Here is a 24,496-nt window from a genome sequence, read left to right as displayed (position 1 = left end):
GCTTCCCCCCCCCCCCCCCCCCCCCCTCTTTGAGAGCACCTTTTCAGTTCAAGAGGCAGCGATGCCACCTCAAGTTTGCTCGAGTACAGCCCAACCACGCAAGAGAAAGGAGACCTGTTGCCATCACAATAGCAAACGATCGACCTGCTTGAAAAGGAGGAGAAAAAAAGAAAACAGGAATAGAGACAGAAAAAGAGAAAGCAGACGGCGAGACCTCATTGTCTTACATGTCGATGCGGCTGAGAGGGCTAGTGCAGGTCCTTGTAACACACAATCACCCTCTTCCCTGTCGACGCAATACATGTATGTATGCCTTGTGCGCTTGCTCTCTTGCTCTCAACGTCAATGATGCCACCCTCTGCCTCGGCCTTGATGCCATCCACCTTATGATCCAATCTCTGGTACAGTCACTCGTATATCGAATCACTCCAAGAAAAAAAAAAAAAAACCAAAGTATACATGCAAGAGATGCTACATCAACGACATAACCAACACTTGATCTATTTGATCGGGAGAGGCCCCCCAGCCGGATGGATGGATGCCTCCTGTTTTCCTTTCCTTCTCCTCTGTTCTGCCTCCTCCTCCCTTGCATTCGGTGAGTGTCGCCACGCCCAATCATGTCAAGGTGGCTTTGGAAGCAAGATTTTGCTGCTGTCGGGCGTTTGGTCCGTCGTGCAGCGGAGATGCTATATCCTAGAGATTTGAGCATCTGGTGGTCTTGAACTCGATCTTGCAATGGTGCTAGCATGCTTCATCTATTCAAATGATCAACTCGAGTCCTACACACTACATACATGAGAGAGAGAGGGCAGCCATAGTCTTGTATGAGCCAAGTTAAGCCGCAATACCCCATAGGCAGATCAAAGCCGGGCCTCGTCCGAAAAAGGGCCAATACGACAAGGCCGGCCGATCTGGTCCCCGGCCATGTCTCTCAACCATTCAGATCATGATGCCGCAGCCATCCTTCATCTGTCACACACAAACTGCGTTTTTCTTTGCTTCCTCTCAACCACGACTCTGCATCAAAAATGGACAAGCTGCATAAGAGCAAAGTAAAAGAGCCCCTGTCATCGATGTGCAATGTCTCGCAGCCATGATGATTTCGATTAGATGGTATTACTGTCCCATCATGGATATACTACTAATATTCCATTCTGCTTCTTTCGACTCTGGATCATTTGTGGTTCAAATAAACTCTCGTTCCATCAAATCATCTGAAACCGATCTCGAATTCCATCTCATGCCCCTCTCTCTTCTAACTGACTGTTGACCATCCATCACCATGTCCCAAGATTGCATGCCCAGCATGCAGGCAGACGGCTTCCGAGACGTCGTGCTCCTCGGATCCGGAACCCAAGGAAGAGTCTACAGCTCCTTTGACGAAAAGCTAAAGCAAATGGTCGCCGTCAAAAAGATTGATGCCTCTACTCCCTCGCAGCAAGAAGGGGTCAAGAACGAAATCGTTGCCCTCAGGGGCCGCACCCATGTGAGCCCCCCCAACTTGAACCTCGACTCACTACATGAACCTGAATTCTAACTTCTTCGTGAAGCCCCATATCATCCCCCTCCTGTACGCCCTGCTAAGACCGCAAATGACCCTCATCATCACCCCCCTAGCAAGAGGCAACATCCACACAATCGTGCCCATGCGCTACGACCTCGTCACCCAAGCATCACCCTTCTACACCATGACCCTGCAGATGCTCTCCGCCCTCGACTTCCTCGCGCGAGAGGGCATCTCCCACGGCAACATCAAGCCCGCCAACGTCCTCGTCGAGACCGTCACCCGCCACGGCGGCTTCTTCTTCCAGCTCGTCGACTTTGCCTACGCCGAGGGCACGTACGAGGCTCCGCCGCATTGTCGCCACGCTCCGGCCGTCTACAAGGCGCCCGAGACCTTTGATGCCTCGGCGTCGTGCCCGCCGGGGCCCAAGGAGGATGTCTGGTCGCTCTTTGTTATGCTGGCTGTTGCGTGCGGCCGGCTTTCGGAGGGTGGACTCGTTCGGAAGGGGCTTGCGGCGGCGTTTCGTGATGTTGTGGGGGCGGGCGTGCAGATGGCGGAGCTGGAGGGCATGGCGCGGCAGGACCCGACGCTGAGGGCGTCGGCGAGGGAGGTGATGGCTCGCTTGAGGCCGGAGAGCGTAGAAGTTGACGATGGAGAGCCGGGTCGTGCCGAGTTTAACGATGTCGACACGTGCGGATATATAGATGTCTCATATGACTTGTCGTCTACGCCTAGTCCACGAGCATCACCGGCTCCAGGACGGCCTCTGCCTGAGCGGTATACTCATCTACCACCAATCAACAGCAGCCCTGATGCCTCTCCTCCCACGCCAATGACCGCAATCATCCCTCCTCCTCCGCCATATTCGCCTCCTTATCCATCCCAGGCATCACGGGCTCAACAACCTGAGACCCCGGTTCAAGGACCTCAATCTCAAGCCACTCAGCATCAAACCATCGGCCAGCGCTGTCTCGAATGCTGCTGCAACACCCCGCGCTCACTCCCGTCCGGGACCTCAACCTCCATCTCCACCTCCATCTTGACGTCCACTTCCGTCACGGCCAGACTCGCCCCTTACAAGCCGCTCAGCCCCATTGCGCCAAGCTTCTTCCCCGTGTCGAGCACCCGCCAGACGCCGGCCACGCGGCAAGCTTCCCTCACGGAGACGTGGAACATTTGGGGCGTTGGTGATTCTAGGAATAAGGGCAATGTCAACGGCTCTGACGGAAACAATCGCCATCACCACTACCACCACCACGACGATGATGATGGCGCGAATCATTACCCCAATCATGCCATACACGACAATGTCCCTCTTCATTCCCTCGACATGAACAGACGCTGGGAATATGTACCCCCGTATCCCATAGCGTGTGACAGCCCGCCCGAGCAGGAGGTTGAAGAGGACTCGCCGAGTATGCCTGAGGGAGGCAACTCGTGGAGTGACTCTGGGCTGGGTTATGTGCCTTGAGTGTTTACAAGGTACAGTGTTGCGAAGACTAGAGTTGTAACTTGTAGTAAAAAGCTGCGAGCTTATCTCGGCCACTTTCGTATAAGTGGCGCTTCTTCTGGCACCTCCATACCACTTCTTCTTCTTCTTCTACCCCTTGTATTTCTTCCTCTATTTTTCTCTTCAGTCTTTGAAAACAACTTCACCTTTAAATGCATCTTATCCTTGTTCAATTATCCATGATTAATCAGCTCTTCCACATCTGCTATTCATCGCCATCTTCACCTCAACACCCAAGTCTCATCGTAACCCTCAGATCCCAACCACATGCAAAAGCCTCCCCCCAAGCCCGCATCTCCACTCACACCCCGTCGTCAATCCTAGTTCCCTTGAGACAATCTCAGCCTAGTTCTCCCTTAGCTTTCCAGTGTCTCTTCCTCTTTTAGGGCGCCGCCGTCAATGGCATCATTGACAAGTTCCTCCCTTTGAAAACCAGCTACCCCACCTGCATTGATAATACTATGGCTTGCAGGATAAACCATCACCAACCTCGTCGCTTTGCGCCAACTGCAATTGCTCCCACCACGCTTCCCTAACGTCCCTCGTTTTGCTCGTCCAGCATCAATCTGACATCCGTCTTCATCTCGGTCTACCAATAACCCCCAAAATCCAACCCATCACCCCATCATGTCCGACAAAAAACGAGCCGTCGACTCCGACAAAGGCAAGCATCCTCCTCCTCCTCTCAACACCACAAACCACCATCACCGCTAACTCCTCCCAAACGCAGTCTGGACAACCCTCATCACCAACCTCGACTACCTCCCCGGCCTCCTCACCCTCAACCACTCCCTCCGCGCCGTCCGCTCCCGCTACCCCCTCGTCGCCCTCTACACAGACACCTTCCCCCAGTCCGGCCACGACGCCCTCGCCGCCCGCGGCATCCCCTCCCAGCGCATCGACTACCTCGTGCCCACCGCCGGCAAGGACTACTCCAACGACCCGCGCTTCTACGACTGCTGGAGCAAGCTCGTGCCCTTCAGCCTGACCCAGTACGCCCGCATCGTCCAGCTCGACTCCGACATGCTCGTCCTGCGCAACATGGACGAGCTCATGGACCTCGAGCTCGACCCCCCCCATCTCGCCGCGTCCGGCGACGTCGCCTCTAGCAGGCGCGTCTTCGCCGCCGGCCACGCCTGCGTGTGCAATCCCCTGCGCAAGCCTCACTACCCGCGCGACTGGATCCCCGAAAACTGCGCCTTCACGTCGCAGCACGACGACCCCGAGACGGCGCAGACCGTCGCCCCGGATCCGTCCGTTGGCCCTCTCGGCTTCATGAACGGCGGGCTGCAGGTCGTCAACCCGTCTGCCGAGTTGTACGAGCAGATTGTTGCGCACATGGAGGCCGACGCGGCAAACATGGATTTCGCGGACCAGTCGCTGCTGTCGGACTTGTACCGCGGGCGCTGGGTTCCGCTGCCGTACACGTATAATGCACTCAAGACGATGCGCTGGAAGGGCGTGCATCATCAGATTTGGAGGGACGATAAGGTCAAGAATGTGCATTACATTTTGAGCCCGAAGCCGTGGGATGAGATTGGGGAGAAGGGCGAGTGGACGGGGAGCGATGAGTCGCATAGGTGGTGGTATGATGCGAATCGCGAGAGGAAGGCTGCCGAGAGGGAGGCTGGCATTGATGATGATTTTTGAAGGATTTTTGCGTATGAAGAGGCAGAGAGCGGAGAGGAGGATGGGGAGAAAGAGGGGTTGCACATGTCCGAACTTGGGATATAGATGTCCATTCACTTGGGTCTTGGCTTTGGACAGACGATGCTATCTCGGCAGTTTCACCTTGGCTGACTTAGGTTCTGGTTATGGTGTGCCTCGGCATTTGCATATAGAGATACCTCCTGTAGACAGGCAATACATGCGATAGACCTAAACCACAACTACTATATGTATAGACGGTAACTGATCTCACAATTCGATATGCAATTTGCAGGGTTGTCGAGCAATGTTTTTGACAACGCCTCACGTGTATCTGAATTCTATAGTTTTATTCATCATCTCCCGAAACGCCCTTTTTATAATCCAAGAGGAGAGTTACCGAAACGCCCTTCATAGACATCATCTCCACCTTCAGCTCGATCGAACCACGTGGGTTCCCTCGGCAGGCTCCAGGACCAGCCACTGGCAGTCCAGGTTCTTGTTTTCGTTGTGTTTCCTCAGAGTCGCAATAATCTCATTGGCAATGTCCTCAAAGTTGGACACGGCAAGGGCCAAGATGGTGGGGCCGGCGCCGGAGAGGCAGACGCCGAGGAAGCCCGGATGAGTCTTTGGTGACATGGACTCGACAATCTGGCACAGGCCGGGGATCAGAGTCTGGCGGTACGGCTGGTGGACTCTGTCTTGCATGGCCAGGTTGATGAGCTCCGGGTCAGGGGGCGACTGGCCGAGAGCAACAGGGAGCAGGGCTATCCGCTGCAGGTTGAATACCTGGAAGAACAATGTCAGCATCAAACAATTGGTATTAGTAGCCGGGCTACTCACCACATCAGTGCGCTGGTAGTGTGGCGGCAGGACAGCTCGGGCGTCGTGCGTGGGAACAATAAAGTCGGGGATAATGGCGACGGCCTTGATCTCCTTGTTCCAGGGGAACTTGATGTGGTGGCCGATTCCGTGGGGAGGCTCCGGGGGCCGCTTGCCGGTGTCGACACCTCCTGCGGGTGCGGGCAACACTTCACTGAGGGGAATCTCGACTCGGGAAGCATCCTCGGGCTTCAATGGCATCAGATACGTGCCGACGAAGCCTCCAAAGAGGGCGGCGCCGACGTTGTCAGGGTGTCTCTCTGTAGGAACGACTGTTGTTAGCGCATTTTGAAGAAAGCACAGCATCGTAAACGAGCACCGATATCATCAAGACGCACCAATCATCAAGCAATAGTCAAACAGCCGGTCCTGATCCAAGTCGTGCAGCCCGCCAACCTCCTTGCCCAGCATCACACCCGCCACCACCGCCGCTCCAGAGCTCCCCAGTCCCCTGCCCAGCGGAATCGGGTTCTTGATGTGGACGTGCGTCTCGACCGGGAAGCTGCGCTGGTCGTGGCACCGCAGGACGTAGAGCGCAACGCGGGTGATGAGGTTGGTCTGCGGGTCGAGGCTGATGTCGCCCGAGTCCTCGCCCTGGCCCTCGTACGTGACTCTGCAGTTGAGCGGGTGCTCGGACGAGGGCTTGGAGCGGTCGATGGTGACGTGCAGCTCGAGGTAGACGGAGAGGGCGAGGCCGATGACATCGAAGCCGGGGCCAATGTTGGCGCTGGAGCAGGGCGTCTTGATGACGAATGACTCCATCGTGGCGGTTGGTTCGAGGAGGTCGCTTGGAGCGGTGATTCCGTCTCGGCTGCTTCAATCGTTTGGGAAGAAGTCTATAGGCGGCCACGGGGAGGACGTCGCGAGTGTGATTGCTCGCGAGTGTGATTGCTCGCCAATGGATGTTGAATTGGCTGTTGGACCAGTTTGCAGCTGGCCTGTTGAATGGTGGAAGAAAATGAAGATGGTCATTGGCGCTACGGTTGGGACCGATAACCGGAGCTGCAAGTTGTTGATGCGTCGATAGCGGGGCTTATCGAGGGCGACCCCTCTATCGCTACGGCACCGAGGCGGTGGGAAGGGTTCTCGAGTACTTTACGGAAGAGCTTGGCATCAAGGAGATTTGCATCGTGACCGACGAATCGAATGTTGCATGGATGAAGATGGCGGAGAGGCTGGGCTGCGTTGATAGCGGCTGGGTTATGATGGATGGGAATAAGTGCGTGGTGCTTGCGTTGCCTGAAATGAAGATGTAGAGGGACACGAGTTTCAACTTTGGGGAGATGGTGAAGAGCCTTTTGCTTGAAGATGGCGGCAATCCTAGGGTTAGGTATTGGAACTTCTTAGAATATGAGATGGAAGATGGGATAGGCAGACATCGCGATGCACAGCTTCATGCAATTGGCCGATTCCTTGCGCTCAAACTGAAGCGCTTTTCACCATATCCAATGTCTATGATGGCAGTGTGATCATGGAATGAGTCGAATACGAGGTCCTCTGCACTCTCCAAATGATTCCATGGTAACTCATCAATCTGTTGATGTATTCAACACGTCGGTGGTGCATTTTCGTATTCGCAGGCTCCTTCGACTTCAACGCCGGCTCCTAATAACCCATGCATCACCGGTCCGTGGAGCCTGAACACGGCATCATGGCGGTGTTGGCCAGCCGTCCCATGTCGCAAACGGGAAAGACACGGAAGCCGACAATAAAATATCCCGTGAGGACTTGGCGTATGGATTATACAGGTCCTCGGTGTTGGGGAAGAGCAACGAAAACAAACGGAGGTTTTCGGTAGTACGAGACTCTTCATGCGTGCGGCCGTCTTACACGGCAAAGGACATGGGGTTGTAATTGATTTCTTCGTACGACAACTGTCTAAATTGACCCGAGGGGGCAAAACGTCTCGGGCAATAACAACCGATGCAACAGGAAGATTCCGACATCCGATATGGTGTAGTGGCTAACATCGCTCGCTCTCAACTTCAAGTTGAAGATCCGAGCAGCCCTGGGTTCGATTCCCAGTATCGGAGATTTATCTTTTTGGAGTTTGCCAATGTTCTTCTTCTCTTCCCGTGTAAACCCGAATACCTGTTATGCAAAGTCACTCCCACTGCCTTACCTGCGGATACCTTGCTCTCTCGTCTTTTGTCTCCCTCGGCTCTTGTTATCAAGCTTCAACTGCAAAATCAGGCCAGGCTACAAAGGTTCTTGGCACGATCTGAATGATACTGATCCCGTAAGCCGCTAAAAGCGATCGCCATAAGCCGGGAGGGAGACCTCTCGGGTCGAAATCGTCGGCCGCAGCGGCCGTTGCCTCATTCGAGCATGGGAGCTTTTGCCGGGAATTTCTGACGTTACTCCGCTGCGGCTGACCTTGATGGGAAAGCGGACGATTCTTCCTCGGCTTTCGACTGGAATTGATGTCTGCGTTGTCCGTTTGTCTCTTTTTGGGATATGTTTTGCTCGTATATGCTGGTATACGCCATCGCGGGCGTGTAAGCCATGAGGTCTCGGCTGCGCACATACGCCGCCAAGGAAGCTACAATGAATGGGAAGCAGAGACTTTCTTAGAATGGAGGCTACAGAGTAAACAGCTGAGACACTGTCAGAAGAGCTTCCAAAGAACTCTAATGATTCAAGCAATTACAAGCAATCACGGCTCTAGAGCAATCAACCACAGCATTTGAAAAAAGAACAAAAAAAAAAAAAAAAAGGGAGACGGAGAAGCTACCAGAAGGCAATGCATTCGCAAAAAGACATGACATCCCATGAGAAATACCCTCAGTAATTGGTCCATCTCCCGTCACATCCATTGCTCTGTGTCGTAGTTGTTGGCATCCTTCTTACATGTCCCCTGCCGCTTATGTGTCTACGAGCCACAATTACCCAATCTGAAGAAAAACAACTTCAAGTTGTAGTAAGCTACAGGAAAAACAGGCGTATTCTCCTCCCGCTTCATGCCTCAGCCCCTCATTGGGCTTCAACTACGAGTACAGCACATACGACGTTACGAGGAACAGTACATACTTGAACGTGCACGCAGCCAGCAAGGCAGCCCGAACCCAGCCATGCCGCCAGCCCGCCCATTTCTCGTACAAGCCGCATCACCTGGCCGGCAGCACTGCGTCATCAATACGAGCCGGATCGGCAGCTGCTGGCACTAAAATCGCGGCTTGCGGCGATGGGGCGTCCAGGGTCCCGCGTCTGGGGAAGCCTGGGAAAATGGCCCGACGGTCCGGAGGGGTTGTACAGAAGTTTGGAGTTTCCCAAGTTCTTCTGCCTGTTTCTGTTGTTAGGTTCGGTATTCTTGATGTTCTCAAGGGGCCTTGGATAGGTCAGTTGTGTCATTAATCTGGGTTGAATCGAGTATCGATTATGCTTGGCAAGTTGACGAGCAGACCATGTAAGCTAACAGCGGAGGATGGGACGCTGTGTGCAGCCATTTTTTCATGCAAAAGCAGCAAATACGAGCTCCGGCGACGGATCTCTAGCTCATACATCCATCATGATTGGACAACTGCAAGACTATGCTATTAATAAAGAACTACATGCCGGTACTTCGTCCGTCGATCATCTGGCTTTGCACAAAAAAAAGAGTCGGGATCCATCCATCGCTCCGCATGCTCCGAATACCTGTAAGAGCGGCAACACCAACACCGGACTCGAGAGGCCCGGGACTCGTACAAGTGACCTGTGTCACCGCGAGGAAGTGGCCCGTGCCGGGGGTACTTGTACCACGTACCGAGGCTGTGGGTGGTTGTCTTTAGTACTTGGATCTGCTGTTTCAGGAAGATGTGGATGAAGAATCGTTACTGCCATGTATTCGGGACCATCAATCTGTACTGTCTTGTTAATTCTGGAGTGCTTTGTACATCACGTCTATCCTACGGTATCTCGATGCTTTAAAAACAATGTTAATACCGGAACCATCTCAGCGATTTGTCGTATCAAGTTGAAGTGGAGAGAAAAGGAGCAGGGATGAGCTGTCCAGGTCGCCAATTGTGGACCGACCAGCAATCGCCATCAGATGATCGGACACGAGCAGCAACAGCCGGAAGCTCGCCTGAGCTTTCTCTGCAGTGACGAGTCAGTTGCGGCTGACTCCCCTGTTGCTTTGTTGTTTAGGTCTCCAGGATCCATTGTTTCTCTCAGCTTCCTGGTCTAAGCCTTCCGGCTTCTTCTTCCTCATGGAGGTACTCGTACTGCAGGAATAACATGGGCCGTCCCATGTACGTACAAACATGCAGGTATCCATACGAGAAGGAGGGACTTGGCGATGGCTGGATGCTACGATGCATCGGGAAAGGAGGGAAGGCGAAGAATCGAGGGCTTGATGGCGGGAAGGCTTGGAAGCGGTCATGGATGGATTGCGGCTGTGGTTGCTTCGTGTAAGTATAAAGAGAGGGCTTGACCTCGTGTCTGGAAGAGGTTTTTGTTCTACATCATCCACTGCCATTCTCAACTCTACTACGCTCTCGACATCAGACCGCTCTTCAGACTTCTGCAGCTTCATTGCTTGTTTAGCATTCACTTACACGTCGACACTTTCGTTGATAACATCTCCATTCCACAACCGCCAAGATGCAACTGTCCAACCTCTTCAAGCTCGCCTTCTTCACTGCCGCCGTCACTGCTGATACGGGTACGACGACTCCCCCCCCCTCAATCTCATCTCGTCTCGTCACTAACATCCCCTTTCTCCCAACAGTCTCCTACGACACCGGCTACGACGACGGCTCCCGCTCCCTGACGGCCGTCTCGTGCTCCGACGGCCCCAACGGCCTCATCACCCGCTACCACTGGCAGACGCAGGGCCAGATCCCCCGCTTCCCCTACATCGGAGGCGTCGCCGCCGTCGGGGGCTGGAACTCGGCCGCCTGCGGCACCTGCTGGAAGCTCTCGTACAGCGGCCACACCATCTACGTCCTGGCCGTCGACCACGCCGCCGCCGGCTTCAACATTGCGCTCGACGCCATGAACGCCCTGACGGGTGGCCAGGCGGTCCAGCTGGGACGCGTGGATGCCACGGCTACCCAGGTTGCCGTCAGCAACTGCGGTCTCTAAACGTCTTGAGCGCCTCTCTATGATTTCTCTTCGTGTTGTTTTTTGAAGCCATACTCTTTTGGTTGGGTTTTGCATTGCATTGTTGGACAATGGCGGGAATTTGCATTGGGCTTGAGCTTTGCTCTTTTCTTTTCTTTTTTCTTTCCTTTTATGTGTTTTGAGAATGGGAGCATTGCATGATGGGACGGAGATGCTTGGAATGTTAGACGAGCATGAGGCATGAAGAACATACGACCTATACCGCAGATATTATGAAATACACAGCACCCTCACCGGGTATCATTAGCTTTTGAGCGGACTTTTGATGGGAGAAGCTCGCAAGTTCTGGGGTGTGTAAGAGGCGGAGTGACTGTATGTAAGTAAGCTGATCGACGTGGATTCATAACCCATGGGGTCATGGTGTCATTCGCTTCGTATCGAGAGATCGGTTGGTCCCCTTGGATCGACTGGACTTTTGGGTTGCAATTGATGTCATATCACAGACAGTCTTTGAACCCGCTCGTTTTGCATCAACTCCCCCGTCCACTCCGCCTCGATGAACCCACATCCTCACTCTCTCCGGCCCCCCAGATGTCGACGATCCTGAACCGCTCGTCCGCCCGCGCAAAGAGCCGCCTCCAGTCCTCCGGCTCCCTCTCCCTGGCATATACATACAGTGACATGCGTGAACAGGTCCAGCGTCCTTATGGCCCTGTCCTCGACGTACCCCGCTCTGCCCGGCTCCGGCAGGGCCCCCATCGTTGACGATAAGCATTGCGCCCTTTCTCAGCGCGGGGATCAGCGCGCGCAGGATGCGGGGGGGCAGTAGTACTTGTTGGAGAAGCCGTGGAAAGACCATGCGGAAGAAGTACATAGGCGGCGACGGGCTGCGGGAGGCGTGAGTCCCGGTTGAGACTCGGCGAAGATGCGGCTGGTGATGCCGTGGCGGATGAGGCGTCGAATGGAGAGGAGGGAGAGGGGGAGGTTGTTGTTCAGAAGGCGGGCTCTGTGGATGAGGGATGGCTATGCCTTATGCTACAAGTACTACACCTGACAATAGGTAAAAGAAAGCGTGGCCAGTTTCAGCGCGCTGGACATGCCAGCGTCAACATGTGAAATATACTGCTTCACAACCCCCCAAGTTCTTCTGCCTGTTTCTNGGCATCTCTCACCTCTCCTTATCCCGGCTTCCGCCCCATCACCACATGAAACGGCGTATAACCATGCTGACTCGTATCCATCAAATCCCTCCTCACATCCACCAGATACACCTCCACCTCCTCCAGCGTCCACCCAAGACCCCTCGTAAACGGCCTCGCGGCAACCCCGTACAGCGCGTCAAGCATCATGCTCCGGTTGTACAGTCCAATCATCTTCATCCTGGGGTCCCGCGGCCACACGCCGATGGGCACTTTGAAGGGCATCTCGGCAACGTCGACGAAGCCCGCGTCGAGGACCTTTTGCTTGTTGTGCCGCATGGCGAGGAGGTCGACGTTGAACTTTTCGAGGGCGCGGACCATGGTCTGGAAGAAGTCTTGGAGCTTGTTGTCTGCGCGGACGGTGCCGTCGTCGCACTTCACTTGGAATTGGAGGTCTTGGAGTTCAACCCATCCGCCTGGCTTCAGGGCTCTGCAGGATAATCAGCAACAGATTGCTCTCGCGAGAGGGTAATGGTATTATCCATGGCTTGAGCTCTCATGTGATGGTGACTTACTTGTAAGCCCGCGACAACAGCGCCGGCCAGTCGCGGATCGAAGACGTCATGTGTCGGATGTGGATATAGTCGAGAGAGTCGGGCGGAACCACCCAGTCCGCCTCGGCATCGTCCACCATGAAGCGGACGTTGGGCGGCACCCATTGGGGCTGGATCGGACTCAGGTCGATGCCGGTGATTTCTGCGCCGGGATACTCATCTCCCACTGTTGGTTCATATCGTCAGTGATCCATTTCCCATGACCTCCCGTCGCCATACAGCTATCAGCGCAACGATATATGAGACTCACTATCAATCGCCCATATCCCCGTCCCCGTCCCGACATCCAATATCCGCTGTGGATTCTCCAACGGCGCATAGTGCAGCTTCCCGTCGCACAGGTGCACCACCATGGCGTGCTTCATGTCCTCCCTCTCCTGCTCGAGATCGTCGTTGGGGAACTGGTACCGGCCCTCCTGGAAGCGGTGGTACCGCCGGTTGTTCTCAAACTCGTAGTCGCGCACGCTGCTGCACACCGAAGTCGACGTCCGCGAGGCCAGGTCCGATTCGTAGCCGGCGCCGTCGCTGGCCGCGTCGTCCGCCTCGATGGGCGCCGGGTCTGCGCCGAGCGGCGCTGCGTCCGGCGAGGCGGCTGCGGCTCCGGAGACGGGAGGGCCGGCATCTGAGCGAGGCTTCACGGATGCGACTTCGCCGGGCTTGTCCATTGCATCGCTCGCCATTTTGGCTTCCTGTTGGTGTTCAAGCGAGCGACAGCGACAGAAGCAGACACAATGCCGCAGACGGTGATGTCGGCGAAACGGCCTCGCTCACTCGGGCACTGCAACTCTGTCAGGATCCGGCAAAACGCAGCGCGTTTCGCCGAAGATGAAGGGCTTGCACGTAGTATCAGACCTCAATTAGTCAGTACCCATTCTGCATATACGAGTATGTATTGGTCAGGGTCGCAACGTTGGCATCTTTTCCCCCCAAAAGGAGCCCATTGTAGAGAAAATGTTGGCAATGGGGATGCATGGAACTGCTGAAGATTGCGGGTCGGCGCAACGCAGGGTTGTTGGCATTAGGCGCAGTCCAATCAGATGGATGGTGAATGAGATCTCCCATGGGGATGATGAGGGCACTTAGAAGAGGAAGACTGGCCGCAATTGTGCTCCATTTGTAAGGCTGCCCATTTGCTGCTTCTCCGGACTCGAACTCCGTCCCCACTCCGTTTCTCTAGAGCTAATGGGACGTCCCCCCTTTGCTCACTTGTCGGCACGGGCCGCCGATGCTCGAGTCATTCTAGTCGATCATCAGATGGAGAGATCCGATCAACTTGCATCTACCTCTCCGACATCTTCTCGTTTGACATCTCCTCGTCCGATGGCTGCTCGTTCACTGGCTGCTCATCCGACGGCTGTTCCTTCGACTGCTGCTCACTCTGCGGCTTGCGGCTCATGAGCGTCACCAGCCCTCCCACTCCGGCCACAGCGCCTCCCGCAGTCTGGGCAGCGCCCGTCAGCACCGCAGCTCCGTATCCCCCCATGGCGGCGCTCTGCATCATCGCGAAAGCTGCCAAAGCTCGCATGGATGGCCGATGCCAGAGAGGCTAGGGATATATAGTGAGTCAAAGCTCAAAGATGAAATTTTGTGGGGAGAAAGATGCCTTACACGCAGCTATTCCGGCTGGCGTAAAGCCTGCCGCTCCAGCGAAACCCATGAGGGGTGCGGTGACAACGACTGGAGCAGCAACAGCCAGAGCGCCAGCTCCAACGGCTATGGCTCCTGCAGCCATCATGGGATTCTCCCAGGCAGCGTCTTTCAGCTAGTTGCTTGGCTGTCAGACAAGGTCCTTATGTGGGGGGTAACGCAGACACTCACTCGTCGGGCGCCACCAATGAAGCCGTTGTTGGAATCGTATTCATTCATCTTGCTGCTCTGAGGACCGTCATCGCAGGAGCACTGCTCGCTGGCAATATCGGCGCTCGGAAAGGCAGTTTTCGCCTTTGAAGCGCCTTGTTCGTCGCCAGTCATTGTGACTTCGACATGCGGGCAATCGTCTTGAGCTGCGGTTTCGTTATCCGTGTTGCCCTGCTGCTCTACCGTAGTTCGGGCGTCGTGTCCTGTCGAAATGTACTGCGCATAGCCTTCTGTTAGCTCCCACCACGGAATATCGAGAGGTTGTGGTTCTTATGGCATAAGGCTTCTCACACGTAGATGATTGATTCCTGCAGCGCCAGCTTGGACACTGCTCTGGGCGTTCTCAAGGACTCAATCGATGCTGGCGGAGTTGATATGTTTGAATACCTCGTGCTGGGCGCTTGCCAGGCCACCTCGCATCTGCGCGAGGAATGACATTGTGTCTGACTTTCACCCTTTGGCCAGCCTAGCAACAACGACGGTATGGTAATCCAAGAACAGTGGTTCACCGGCGCGGATGTAGCGCCGTGAACCGTGAGATGCAGATGTTCGAGGGTGCCTAAAGCTGCGATGAGAGAATGCAAGTCTCAGGCACTCTCACTTGGCCTCGACTTGGCCATGTACTGTTTCAGACCGGGCTGCGCCTACGCGGGCGGCCTACCATGCGGCCCAGTCGCGGAGCCCAACCCAGCATGCAGTGCGGTATTGGTCGAGCGAATCAGATGAAAGACATCGTTTTCAAGTTCTGTCCAACAGCGGTCAAAGATCAATTCCTGCAATCCAATGGCTGGTTCCCCGAGTCCTCGTCACACGGCCCCCATCAAGCCACAGCTCGGGCAACGACGCCTGCAACGCCTCCAACAGCGGCTGCAACCCCTCCTACGGCTTGGACGATGCCGGTAATGATTGCCATGCCATATCCTCCAGCTGCGGCACTCTGCATCACCGCAAAGCCACTTCCGGCGGCAACGCTTCCGATACCTGCTTGGGCTCCTGAAGCAACTGAAGCTGAAGTGTTATATGTGGTTAGCATGTGTGTAGCGGTTCGATGTACCCAGAAATTTGTAAGAGAAGCGGTGAACTTAAGGGATGTAGGAGATCCATCTTACCTGCGGCAATTCCGCTCGAAGTGAAGCCAAGGAGATGGGCTACTCCCAGAATAGGGCCCGTGATGATGCCAGGAGCTGCGGCGACGAGGACGCCGGCTGCAGTCACGGCCAGCGGCACTTTATTTTGCTCGACGGCGGTGGCAACCTCCGTTCACGTTAGCACTCCCGATGAAAGCAACTAGCACTCAACGTCGGTCTTCCCTTACCTTCTGGCCGACCGGCCCTTGAGCTGCCTCGTGGAAGTTTTTGCCCAGCTTCTCGGTCGCTCGTTGAATGTTTTCTTGGTTGACGTGCTGAGACCAGCCCCCGTTAGTCACGTAGAGGGCAAAATGAGGAGATTCATGGGCTTACCTCGCGTATATGCTGCGCTGCAGCATTGATGCCATGGCCGGCTATTTGAGCACCGCGGTTGATATTCTCTTGATTGACGTGCTGATCAGAAATGGTAAGCAAGCTGGAGGTACGACAAGGGAGGAGGTGGGATGTTGACGGGCAAAGTTACCTGACGAATCTGGTCTGCAGCAAATCGGACACCGTCGCCAGCAATCTGGGCGCCGCGGTTGATGTTCTCTTGATTGACATGCTGATAATGCATGGTAAGCAAGTGGGAGGTAGGTATGACAAAAGAGGAGGTGGGATGTTGACGGGCAAAGTTACCTGACGAATCTGGTCTGCAGCAAATCGGACACCGTCGCCAGCAATCTGGGCGCCGCGGTTGATGTTCTCTTGATTGATATGCTGCGTATCGTCAGTCAGTTGAAGAAAAGACATGCCATGACATTGATGTACCTGATGAGCTTGCTCTACAGCCATAGCAATGCCGTTCCGAACCACCTCAGCACCACGCGCGATGTTCTCAGGCCTTACGTGCTAAATCAAGCCTGGTCAATTTGGATCGCAGTGCTGATGAATCACCAGAGGTTGAGAGAAGGTACCTGGTTCACCTGCTCTACAGCGTGGTGGACGCCATCTCGGACAGCCTGGGCGGCGCGGTTGATGTTTTCCGGGGTGGCGTGCCTCGCAGCCTCTTCCTGAAGGCGTGCCAGTCCTTGACCGAGGTGGCCCCAAAAGTCTCCCATCTTTTGGTTGTTCACTGCTGCGGGCGAGGAGGATGAGCGTGTGATTTCTTGGTGTTTCGTTGGCTGGTGGAAGAGGCTGGTGGCGCGAATGCAATGTGCCGACGTCGATGGGAGGAAGAAAAACAAGTGAAGGGCAGAAAAGAAAGAAGGGAGGAAAAAGAAGAATGTGGTGGGAAAATTGTTTCGTTTTTCTTTGTGCGTGCTGCCTATCGGCTGTGCAGCTGGCAGGCGCGTTGGAGAAACGGGATGCGGGTGGCCGCCGGTGCGACCCGGTACGTACATGTACATGCACAGGTGAACCCACCTGCAGCGCTCGAAGTACCTGTAGAAGGCGTTGGTCGCTGGATGGATGCTGATACTGATATGGTGAAAGCACAAGTTGGATTCAAGAGTTCGTTGAAGCAGATATGGTATACGGCAGCTTCCAAGTCGTGAGTGTCAGTTGTGAACCTCCCATGATGTTGAACTTCTTACTCTCACATGCTCCGCCCTCCCTCTCTCAGCACCAATCCTTAATCTGATAGCCGATCGAACTTATCATCCAAAGCTGACCTATCGCTGTTCTCTATCTTTCATCTCCCTGTCAAAGCTGCTTGATCGTCTACTCCTTGTCACTTCGTCGTCCTGAAGCTGGTCCGTGTCCCAACACGAGAGCATTTGACTACCTACTATCTACTTAGGTAGGTGATATCCACCCCTTTATATAGCCAATCGACTAAACACCATGTGATTGGACGCAAACTAGTTCAAGATCGTATCTTAAGTAACCTAATCTAGAGCGGATAAAGAGCCGATGCTTGCGGAGAAGAGACTACCTTGCCTTAGTCCTAGTTAGCACATCTGCAGCCGAACCTGTGAACGAGACTGAGGTGAACTGCCGAGCCTTTCTCATCCCTCTTCTCCGACCTTTTCTTTTCATGGAGGAGGTTGTCAAGTTTGTACACGCATAACTCGCCATTGAACAGCCCGGCGCCAGCATGAACTGCAACGAGCTCCAGGAAAACAACACCGGCGAACGGTACATGATTAAGCGGCCCAAGGCGCTCCAATGGTTTCACAACGGCCAACTGGTGAAGCAGAGCGATGAGGAAAGACAGGCCGGCCGCTTTGAGCTTTTCCTCGACCTCCTATGTAACGCCAATCATGATTCTACTCATACCACTGTCACGGCCAAACCAGCTAACACCCTCCACCAGACGTCGCCATCGTCGCCAACTTCAGCGACGACCTCGCCGAGCACCCAGACGGAAAGCACCTCGCCAAGTACATTCTCATCTTCGCCCCAGCATGGCACATATGGGTCGACCTCCGCGAGATCATGAACTCGTACTACACAGACGACCTCCTCCAGCGACTCGTCATCCTGTGGGTCATGGCGCTGCTTGTTCTGTACGCCAACAATGCTCGTCTGGTTGATGAGGACCTGTCGGCGATGCAAACTACCGCGGGAGCCTACGTTGTCGCTCGATTCACCACCATGTGCGCGTTTCTAGTCTGCTCTTTTGCGAGCTATCAGCATCGCACGCAGGCGAGGATCATGGCCTTCTTCATGAGCATCGGCCTCTTGATTGCCATTCCGCTCTTCCTTGAGGACGTCAGCATTGAGGCCAAAATCGCCGTTGTCACAGTCATGATCTTCTATCAGGAAGTCACCTGGTCAATCACCTTGAGTCCATGGCTCAAGAGAAGACTCAAGCTCACGTACAGCACCGCCGTCGATATTGCCCACGAAATTGACCGCATGGCAGCCTTCTTCATCATCATCCTGGGCGAATTCGTCTACAGCGTCATTGTCGGGGACCCCGCAGGTGTTGGTCTGACAAAGGGCTATGCGAAAGCTGCGTTTACCCTCATCATTGCTTTTTGTCTCAATTGGATCTACGTCAGCGGTGACGGGAGCTTGGAGGCGACGCATCCGATTCGGCGATCTGCTTGGACGGCCTTTGCGTTCTTCTTGCTTCATTTACCGCTCTCCGCGTCGTTCCTCATCGGCGGCCATATTGCGGCTATTAGCACCCGGCTGGACGAATTCGAAGAGGGACAGCGGTGGCTTTTGGGCGGAGGGCTGGGTGTGGGCATGTTTTGCCTTTGGATCTACGGCATGTTGTATCGGACGCATGATGAGGACTGCTTGATCATGTCGAAGACGCCTCGCATAGGGATGCGGCTGGTCGTTGCCATCATTCTGATCGCATTGCCTGCGACGAACGATGGGCTGTCAACAACGAGCTTCATGGCTGTGGTCATGTCGCTCTTTGCATTTCTAGTTATATGGGAAACTGTTGGCGGTCTTCTCAAAGGGGCTCAGTTCTTTGAGCCTTGGACGGATCGACATGCAACTGCGAGTGATACCGAGGCAGAGGAGAGATTGGGAGAAAGTCAAGGGTGAACACGCAAAAGATGTCTGAACGTTACGAAAAGAGGCCGTGAACTTCATTATTGCGATGTCACCAAGATCGCAGACGCTTTAACAGCAGAACAAAGGGAGACCAGCTAACTATTCGCTAAATTCGTGATCAACAATCCATCAGTGCTTCTCAAGTCATACTACTTGCAATCCAACAACGACACGCAGAAAAAACTATTTTCTCTTCCGCTTGTGCAATGTCCTCTGCTCTCCGAAAGTCCACATTGGTAAACTCAGTCATCACCTCGTCCATGGCCAGTTTTAAATAACGAATATCTCCCCGTTTGCTAGGCTGAAATTGTGATAACCTTCCCTCTTCTCAAGTGGCATCCCCAGATATTCTTTGAGAAAGCGGTGTGCACGCTCTAGATTCTTGCTATAGCTGCTCATCGCCTGAAATCGACTCAAAATCCAGCGTTGATGAACCAGGCTGTTCGTCTCCAGGGCCACAACAAAGAGCGGCCATGCAACTCTGATGGTGCCTTCCACTCCCTGGTGCTTATCAGCTTGGATGGCCATGTCAACGATGGCGGTTATATGAGCTTCAGGTACGATTTCTGCCTTGGTCGTCAAGTCATTTCTCCGAATGACCCGAAAGAGATCGAGCTTGGCAGCATGATATATCGGGATGAAAGCACGGATGTTGGCCACGAGACGATGCGAGTTATCCGTCGATAGAGATAGATCTGACGCCACTTCAAGCAACTCCCCATATCGCAGATCAACCTGTCTAAAGGCAGACTCAACGGCTGGTAAATGGAGCTTGAGTTCATCTGCGCCGAGCTTCGCCAGATCAGCCACCATACCTCGAAGCTGCATGGATGCACAGAGAAAGGCGAAAATGTCCCGATTCTCAACGTCGTCCAACAGTTCAACCTGAGGATATGCATCTCCCCACATTGAGCGGTACAACGAGTTTGAGTACCTATGCAGCACATCGAACCCCGAAATGGACGAAGCATCGTCTGGGGCCATTATGTCTTTCAGCTCGCTGTTGAACTGGCCGCCAAGTCCAAACGTGGCAGCTGTAGCATCACAAAGAGCGATCCAGACGAGGAGCCTGATTACGAAAAGCGACAGACCAGGCTCTCGTGTTTGGCTTTGCGGCTGCATTCGCGCCAGCACCGGCGTCCCTTGCCATTCTCGCTTGGCCATTTGCTCTGATAGGCGCTGACAGCGATGCTTTACGATCAAGGCCGCTCCTGCAAGGTGGTTTGACAGACCAGAGCATGTTCCGTCGCCGTATTTCTGCTCGTACACGAGCATCAGGTACAAGACTGCGCAGATTGGATCCAGTTCCAGTTGCCGACCGTCGTCTGCCTTTCCGATGACATCGGCTAAAAGGCCCAGAGCGGCCGAATAGTGCTGAACAGGAGTCCATTTACTACGACGATCCCGTTCCACCAGCTGAGAAGAGCCGTCGGATCCATCCGAGGTGCTATTCCGCCGAAACTCGATCTCATGGCCCCCAAGAGCCAGTAACGCATGCATAACCATTGGCTCATCCTGCGCCAAGGTGAAAATGATTGAAAAGAGCGAGTAGTCCGGATTCTTGGTATGATGGATCCGCGCAAACGTAGTCCGAAAATACCGAATCGCCTCATGATCGGCCGAAGTGAGATTCAGCGAACTGGCACTCCCAGGAAACTCAGGTAGCCGAGCAGGAAGAGCCAGAGCCCTCGTCAAGGCTGCGCGCCGAGCCCAAGTCGGCAGTGACTTGGAGCTCTCGAGGGCCAGCATGTAGCCCCGGGAGATGGCCAGGAGGTCGTTGTGCTTCATCTTGGGCTCGTAGTCGCAGAGGCGTCTCAGACGGACGCAGCGCTCGCAGCGGGGCCGGACTTCGTCGCATTTGACCTTTTTGATGCGACATGTGTAGCAGCCCGTTTTGGAGCGGCGGCCTTTTTGAGGATGAGCGCCGGTGGCGGAGATGGCATGATCCATGGTGAGCCGCTGAGACGTTGGTGTTGAAGATTCAGTGTCTGACGGACGGCTTGACTCGTGTTTCACAGGGATCCGATCGGATATCTTGCTTCTTCAACTAGAGAAGCTAGAACATATCCATGTTAGTTGGATGGAGGAAAGAAGCAAGTTGCCTCTGTGAGGGCTTCATCGGTCCCTTTTGTGGGCCTCCAGAATCATCTTCACCATGAGAGTCGAGGCTGTATGAGGGGGAATGGAGGCCTGTGTTGAAGCCGTTCACATGGCCGACGACGTGCGGCTGCGTTTGCCGACGGTCGGCAGCCTCAGCCGCTGGCAATATTGACCGGATCTGGGCAGTAAGACGCTTATATGCCTTGGCTCTGCCTCGTTGTGCGCCACACGAGAATCAAAGTTGGGGGTTGCCTCACAGAGGCTGAGACTCCGCACGACGCTAGCTCCCACGAAGCCGACGGTCGCTAATCGTGAATGGAGATTCAGTGAGCAGAGATCCAATCAAGATGATGAGATTGTGTTAGCCGATATGAAGCTTCCCACTTTTGCAGAGGAAAAGGCGGATGACATCGTTCTGCGGACTTGTGTAACATCGATATCTGTGCATATAAAACTGCTCAATCGTTGCGCCACAGATCCCATTTTCAACATAGCCTGGATTTCACAGTCTTTGGTCATATCTTGGCGCGCATTAGACCAAATCACCAGCATGACGAACAAGATCGACTTTGAGCAAGCCCGGCAGCTCGTCAACACCCGCCTCGACGAGCTCAACTCGCAACTCCGCGGCGTCAACAAGTCCATCCATGACAACCCCGAACTCGGTTACCATGAGTTCCAGGCACACGATACAATCACCGCCTTCCTGGAGAAGCTGGGCTTCGATGTGAAGCGCAAGACCTGGGGCCTGGACACCAGCTTCGAGGCAACAATTGGCTCAGGAGGGCGCCAAGTCGTCGTCTGCTGCGAGTATGACGCTCTGCCTGATATTGGACATGGCTGCGGTCACAACCTAATTGCCACGTCTTCTCTGGCTGCGTTCCTTGGGGCGGCTCATGCGTTGTCTCAATTGGGCGTCCCTGGGAGGTTGAGGATCTTGGGGACGCCTGCTGAGGAGGGAGGGGGCGGCAAGGCGAAGCTGATTGACGCGGGGGCGTTCAGTCCCGCGGAGGACATCGCCGCGTCCATCATGGCTCATCCGATATCTGTCAATCTCATGAATTACGGGGGGCGAAGCGGCATCTCTGGGGTGGCTGGCTTCAATCTCATCGCGAGCCACAAGTTTCGGGTCGAGTTCCGCGGAGTCCCAGCACACGCAGCTGGCGAGCCTTGGAACGGCGTCAATGCATTGGACGCGGCTGTTGCAGCGTATAACAACATCTCCATGCTGCGTCAGCAGATCCGTCCCGACGAGAGGATCCATGGTGTTATCGAGGCTGGGGGCACGGTGCCAAACGTCATCACCGATTACACGCGCATGAACTGGTATATCAGGAGCCCGACCAGTCAACGGGGAGAATTGCTCGTGAAGAGGGTTAAAGCCTGCATAGAGGCAGCAGGCGCGGCAACTGGCTGCAAGGTCAATTATATTCCGTGAGCACTGCACCGATCTTACCATGACTCTTTGGCGCTTTTACTGATCATTGAGCCCAGATCCGCGACATACGAGCACGTCATCTCCAATCCTACTCTGTGCGAAGTATACGTCGAGGACATGAGCAAGCTGGGCGAAAAGGTCGAGATCACGTTGCCTGAGAGCTTCAACGCCTCGACCGACATGGGCAACGTGACGCACGTGGTGCCTGGCATTCACGGCGGCTTTGGCATCCAGACGGGACCAAACGTTGGCCTGCATTGCCGTGAGTTTGCGGCTGCGGCGGGCACGGATGAGGCGCACGAGGTGGCGATGAAGAGCGGCAAGGGCATGGCTATGCTGGCTTTGAGGGTTTTGCTTGATGATGAGGTTGCGGAGAAGGCGAGGGCAGACTTTGACAAGAGGTATGAGTAGGAGGCGATGATAGACAGAATCGAATAGATGCTGCGTGTTTGCAGGATTCGACTCTATAAGTGTGAGTCCTGAGCCAGTGTCATCTCGCATCTCCGAAATCACTGGTGTTCTTCTCATGGCTAAGACACTATCCCCCTCACGACTCTCAGGTTGTATTCCAGGAACATGTGCTAGGCGCAGCAATATCAGGAAAAAGCCGCAAGAATAAGCAACATCAGTCTCCAAATGAAACAGATCAACAATTACAGCACAAGAAGCGAAGCAAGCGTTGCCATGTGTTTCCCAAAGCGTCTACCGAGATGTCTTGTAACGGCTTGTTGCCGAATGAGGCTTCTTCCAATGAGATGCAGCGTAGCATCCCCGTGTTTGTTGGCGGGCACCAATTCCTCCCGCCGGAGGCTAAAAATGGTAGGAGCCGATGGGACCCTCAGTCTAGGATCTGAAGAAAGAACCTCCATCAATCGAGGCATGATCGCTGGGGTTTGAGGCGGCTTTGCCACTGTCTGATGCTGCCGATGAGGCGGTGAAGCTCAATTCTCCAAAACGGGCGCATCATTGGTATGCTTTGCTGCGTCTGTTGACCAGCATCGTCTCTAGGAACTGAATGAAATCGATGTTCAGTTCATGGTAAATGCAGTTGTGAAACTCAAGTTACAGGGATAATCAAGATGCCTTCACCGGGCCCCTCCACATCAGCATCAGCGGGTTCTCTCGCGGAAACTCCCCTGCTCGACGATCTCTTCCCCATTCCTTTGCCGACGCCGCGGCGCATTGGTCGCCATTAGGATGGAGCGCCCAGGACAGCTCCGTTTCCCGGCCGAAACATCTCCATCAAGAAGGAAACAATCACAATGGCTGGACTGAAACAGCGACTCTGGCGTTACACTTCAAGGCGACCCCCTGGAATGATGAAACGTGAAGCTCGGGACATAAATACTGCGTCTGCCCGTTTGCACCACATCTCATAGTCTCACACAGCAATACCTCCTCTTCAATATCTCTGCAAGTTGGAATTGCCAATTCAGAAGAAAATGAAGGCTGCTTTTCTTCTTCTCTGGGGAGCGGCGGTGGCTACCGCTCAAACCGTCTACTTCATCCGCCACGGCGAGAAGCCCGCCGATGACGACGATCCCAACTTGAGCGCCCAGGGAGTGCAGCGCGCTCAGTGCTTGCGAAATGTCTTTGGCGCCAGCTCCAACTATAACATTCAGTACATTATCGCCGAGAAGCCCAAGGGTAGGTGACACTTGATCACCATGATCTCGGCGCGGTTTGTTGTGTTGGATGATGGATCAGCTAACTGTATCAAATGCAGACGGCAAGCGAATCCGTGCTCTCAACACCGTTACGCCTCTGGCCAATGATCTCGCGTTGACCGTCGACACAAGCTGCGGCAAGACCAAGTCCGATTGCGTTGCGGATCTTGTCGATGACTACAAGGGCTCCGGCAACATTCTCATCTGGTGAGAAATTCATGTTCTGCCGCTTGGGGAAATTCGAACTAACACCGCCGTAGCTGGGAGCACAGCGAGCTTACCAACATTGCCGAGTCTCTGGGTGCCAAGAAAGCTCCTGAATACCCTGACGATTCGTTCAACTTGATCTGGACCGACCCTCTTCCTTATGATGAAATCACTAGCATTACGTCCGAGAACTGCCCTGGTTTGGACTAAGAAACATCATCAGTTATGGAGAAGAGATCGGATAACTTACCTTTCGACTTGTATATACCTGTAGCGAGGGGAAGGATAAACGGAGGTAT

At 54.4% G+C, this 24,496-nt stretch overlaps 12 protein-coding genes across 12 annotated transcripts; 6 read left to right on the top strand and 6 right to left on the bottom strand.

Annotated features, from left to right (window-relative positions):
* Positions 1-1,282: 1,282 nt before the first annotated feature.
* CCMA1212_001113 (Serine/threonine-protein kinase STE20) lies at positions 1,283-2,975 on the top strand (the record flags this gene model as incomplete). Its single annotated transcript, XM_073698547.1, has 2 exons — positions 1,283-1,486; positions 1,551-2,975. The coding sequence occupies 2 exons, from the start codon at positions 1,283-1,285 to the stop codon at positions 2,973-2,975; spliced, it is 1,629 nt and encodes a 542-aa protein (XP_073563878.1).
* A 666-nt stretch (positions 2,976-3,641) lies between these two features.
* Positions 3,642-4,664, top strand: CCMA1212_001112 (Galactinol synthase 1; the record flags this gene model as incomplete). Its single annotated transcript, XM_073698546.1, has 2 exons — positions 3,642-3,678; positions 3,745-4,664. 2 exons carry the CDS (start codon positions 3,642-3,644, stop codon positions 4,662-4,664), a joined length of 957 nt encoding a protein of 318 aa, XP_073563879.1.
* Positions 4,665-5,093: 429 nt separating this feature from the next.
* Positions 5,094-6,305, bottom strand: CCMA1212_001111 (Homoserine kinase; the record flags this gene model as incomplete). The annotated part of the gene is made up of 3 exons (XM_073698545.1): positions 5,094-5,450; positions 5,505-5,803; positions 5,882-6,305. The coding sequence occupies 3 exons, from the start codon at positions 6,303-6,305 to the stop codon at positions 5,094-5,096; spliced, it is 1,080 nt and encodes a 359-aa protein (XP_073563877.1).
* Positions 6,306-10,127: 3,822 nt separating this feature from the next.
* CCMA1212_001109 (Protein SnodProt1) lies at positions 10,128-10,610 on the top strand (the record flags this gene model as incomplete). The annotated part of the gene is made up of 1 exon (XM_073698544.1): positions 10,128-10,610. One exon carries the CDS (start codon positions 10,128-10,130, stop codon positions 10,608-10,610), a length of 483 nt encoding a protein of 160 aa, XP_073563227.1.
* Positions 10,611-11,767: 1,157 nt separating this feature from the next.
* Positions 11,768-13,022, bottom strand: CCMA1212_001108 (Secondary metabolism regulator LAE1; the record flags this gene model as incomplete). Its single annotated transcript, XM_073698543.1, has 3 exons — positions 11,768-12,218; positions 12,304-12,508; positions 12,593-13,022. The coding sequence occupies 3 exons, from the start codon at positions 13,020-13,022 to the stop codon at positions 11,768-11,770; spliced, it is 1,086 nt and encodes a 361-aa protein (XP_073563226.1).
* A 599-nt stretch (positions 13,023-13,621) lies between these two features.
* Positions 13,622-13,843, bottom strand: CCMA1212_001107 (uncharacterized protein; the record flags this gene model as incomplete). The annotated part of the gene is made up of 1 exon (XM_073698542.1): positions 13,622-13,843. The coding sequence occupies one exon, from the start codon at positions 13,841-13,843 to the stop codon at positions 13,622-13,624; it is 222 nt and encodes a 73-aa protein (XP_073563229.1).
* A 113-nt stretch (positions 13,844-13,956) lies between these two features.
* CCMA1212_001106 (uncharacterized protein) lies at positions 13,957-14,423 on the bottom strand (the record flags this gene model as incomplete). Its single annotated transcript, XM_073698541.1, is given in 3 exon segments — positions 13,957-14,055; positions 14,161-14,402; positions 14,417-14,423. 3 exon segments carry the CDS (start codon positions 14,421-14,423, stop codon positions 13,957-13,959), a joined length of 348 nt encoding a protein of 115 aa, XP_073563228.1.
* A 596-nt stretch (positions 14,424-15,019) lies between these two features.
* On the bottom strand, positions 15,020-16,404 carry CCMA1212_001105 (uncharacterized protein; the record flags this gene model as incomplete). The annotated part of the gene is given in 7 exon segments (XM_073698540.1): positions 15,020-15,207; positions 15,309-15,453; positions 15,515-15,601; positions 15,660-15,762; positions 15,773-15,891; positions 15,966-16,046; positions 16,244-16,404. 7 exon segments carry the CDS (start codon positions 16,385-16,387, stop codon positions 15,020-15,022), a joined length of 867 nt encoding a protein of 288 aa, XP_073563231.1. The 5' UTR covers positions 16,388-16,404.
* A 960-nt stretch (positions 16,405-17,364) lies between these two features.
* On the top strand, positions 17,365-18,776 carry CCMA1212_001104 (uncharacterized protein; the record flags this gene model as incomplete). The annotated part of the gene is made up of 2 exons (XM_073698539.1): positions 17,365-17,518; positions 17,584-18,776. The coding sequence occupies 2 exons, from the start codon at positions 17,365-17,367 to the stop codon at positions 18,774-18,776; spliced, it is 1,347 nt and encodes a 448-aa protein (XP_073563230.1).
* Positions 18,777-19,055: 279 nt separating this feature from the next.
* Positions 19,056-20,735, bottom strand: CCMA1212_001103 (uncharacterized protein; the record flags this gene model as incomplete). The annotated part of the gene is made up of 1 exon (XM_073698538.1): positions 19,056-20,735. The coding sequence occupies one exon, from the start codon at positions 20,733-20,735 to the stop codon at positions 19,056-19,058; it is 1,680 nt and encodes a 559-aa protein (XP_073563233.1).
* Positions 20,736-21,435: 700 nt separating this feature from the next.
* Positions 21,436-22,734, top strand: CCMA1212_001102 (Peptidase M20 domain-containing protein 2; the record flags this gene model as incomplete). Its single annotated transcript, XM_073698537.1, has 2 exons — positions 21,436-22,319; positions 22,380-22,734. 2 exons carry the CDS (start codon positions 21,436-21,438, stop codon positions 22,732-22,734), a joined length of 1,239 nt encoding a protein of 412 aa, XP_073563232.1.
* Positions 22,735-23,765: 1,031 nt separating this feature from the next.
* CCMA1212_001101 (uncharacterized protein) lies at positions 23,766-24,407 on the top strand (the record flags this gene model as incomplete). Its single annotated transcript, XM_073698536.1, has 3 exons — positions 23,766-23,970; positions 24,050-24,197; positions 24,251-24,407. The coding sequence occupies 3 exons, from the start codon at positions 23,766-23,768 to the stop codon at positions 24,405-24,407; spliced, it is 510 nt and encodes a 169-aa protein (XP_073563235.1).
* Positions 24,408-24,496: the final 89 nt, after the last annotated feature.

The sequence above is a fragment of the Trichoderma ghanense genome (genome assembly GCF_004382785.1).
Source record: "Trichoderma ghanense strain CCMA-1212 chromosome Unknown scaffold_0, whole genome shotgun sequence".
Taxonomy (NCBI): domain Eukaryota; kingdom Fungi; phylum Ascomycota; class Sordariomycetes; order Hypocreales; family Hypocreaceae; genus Trichoderma; species Trichoderma ghanense.
The sequence above is the reverse complement of the archived record's forward strand: the minus strand, read 5'-3'. Positions and strand labels throughout refer to the sequence as shown.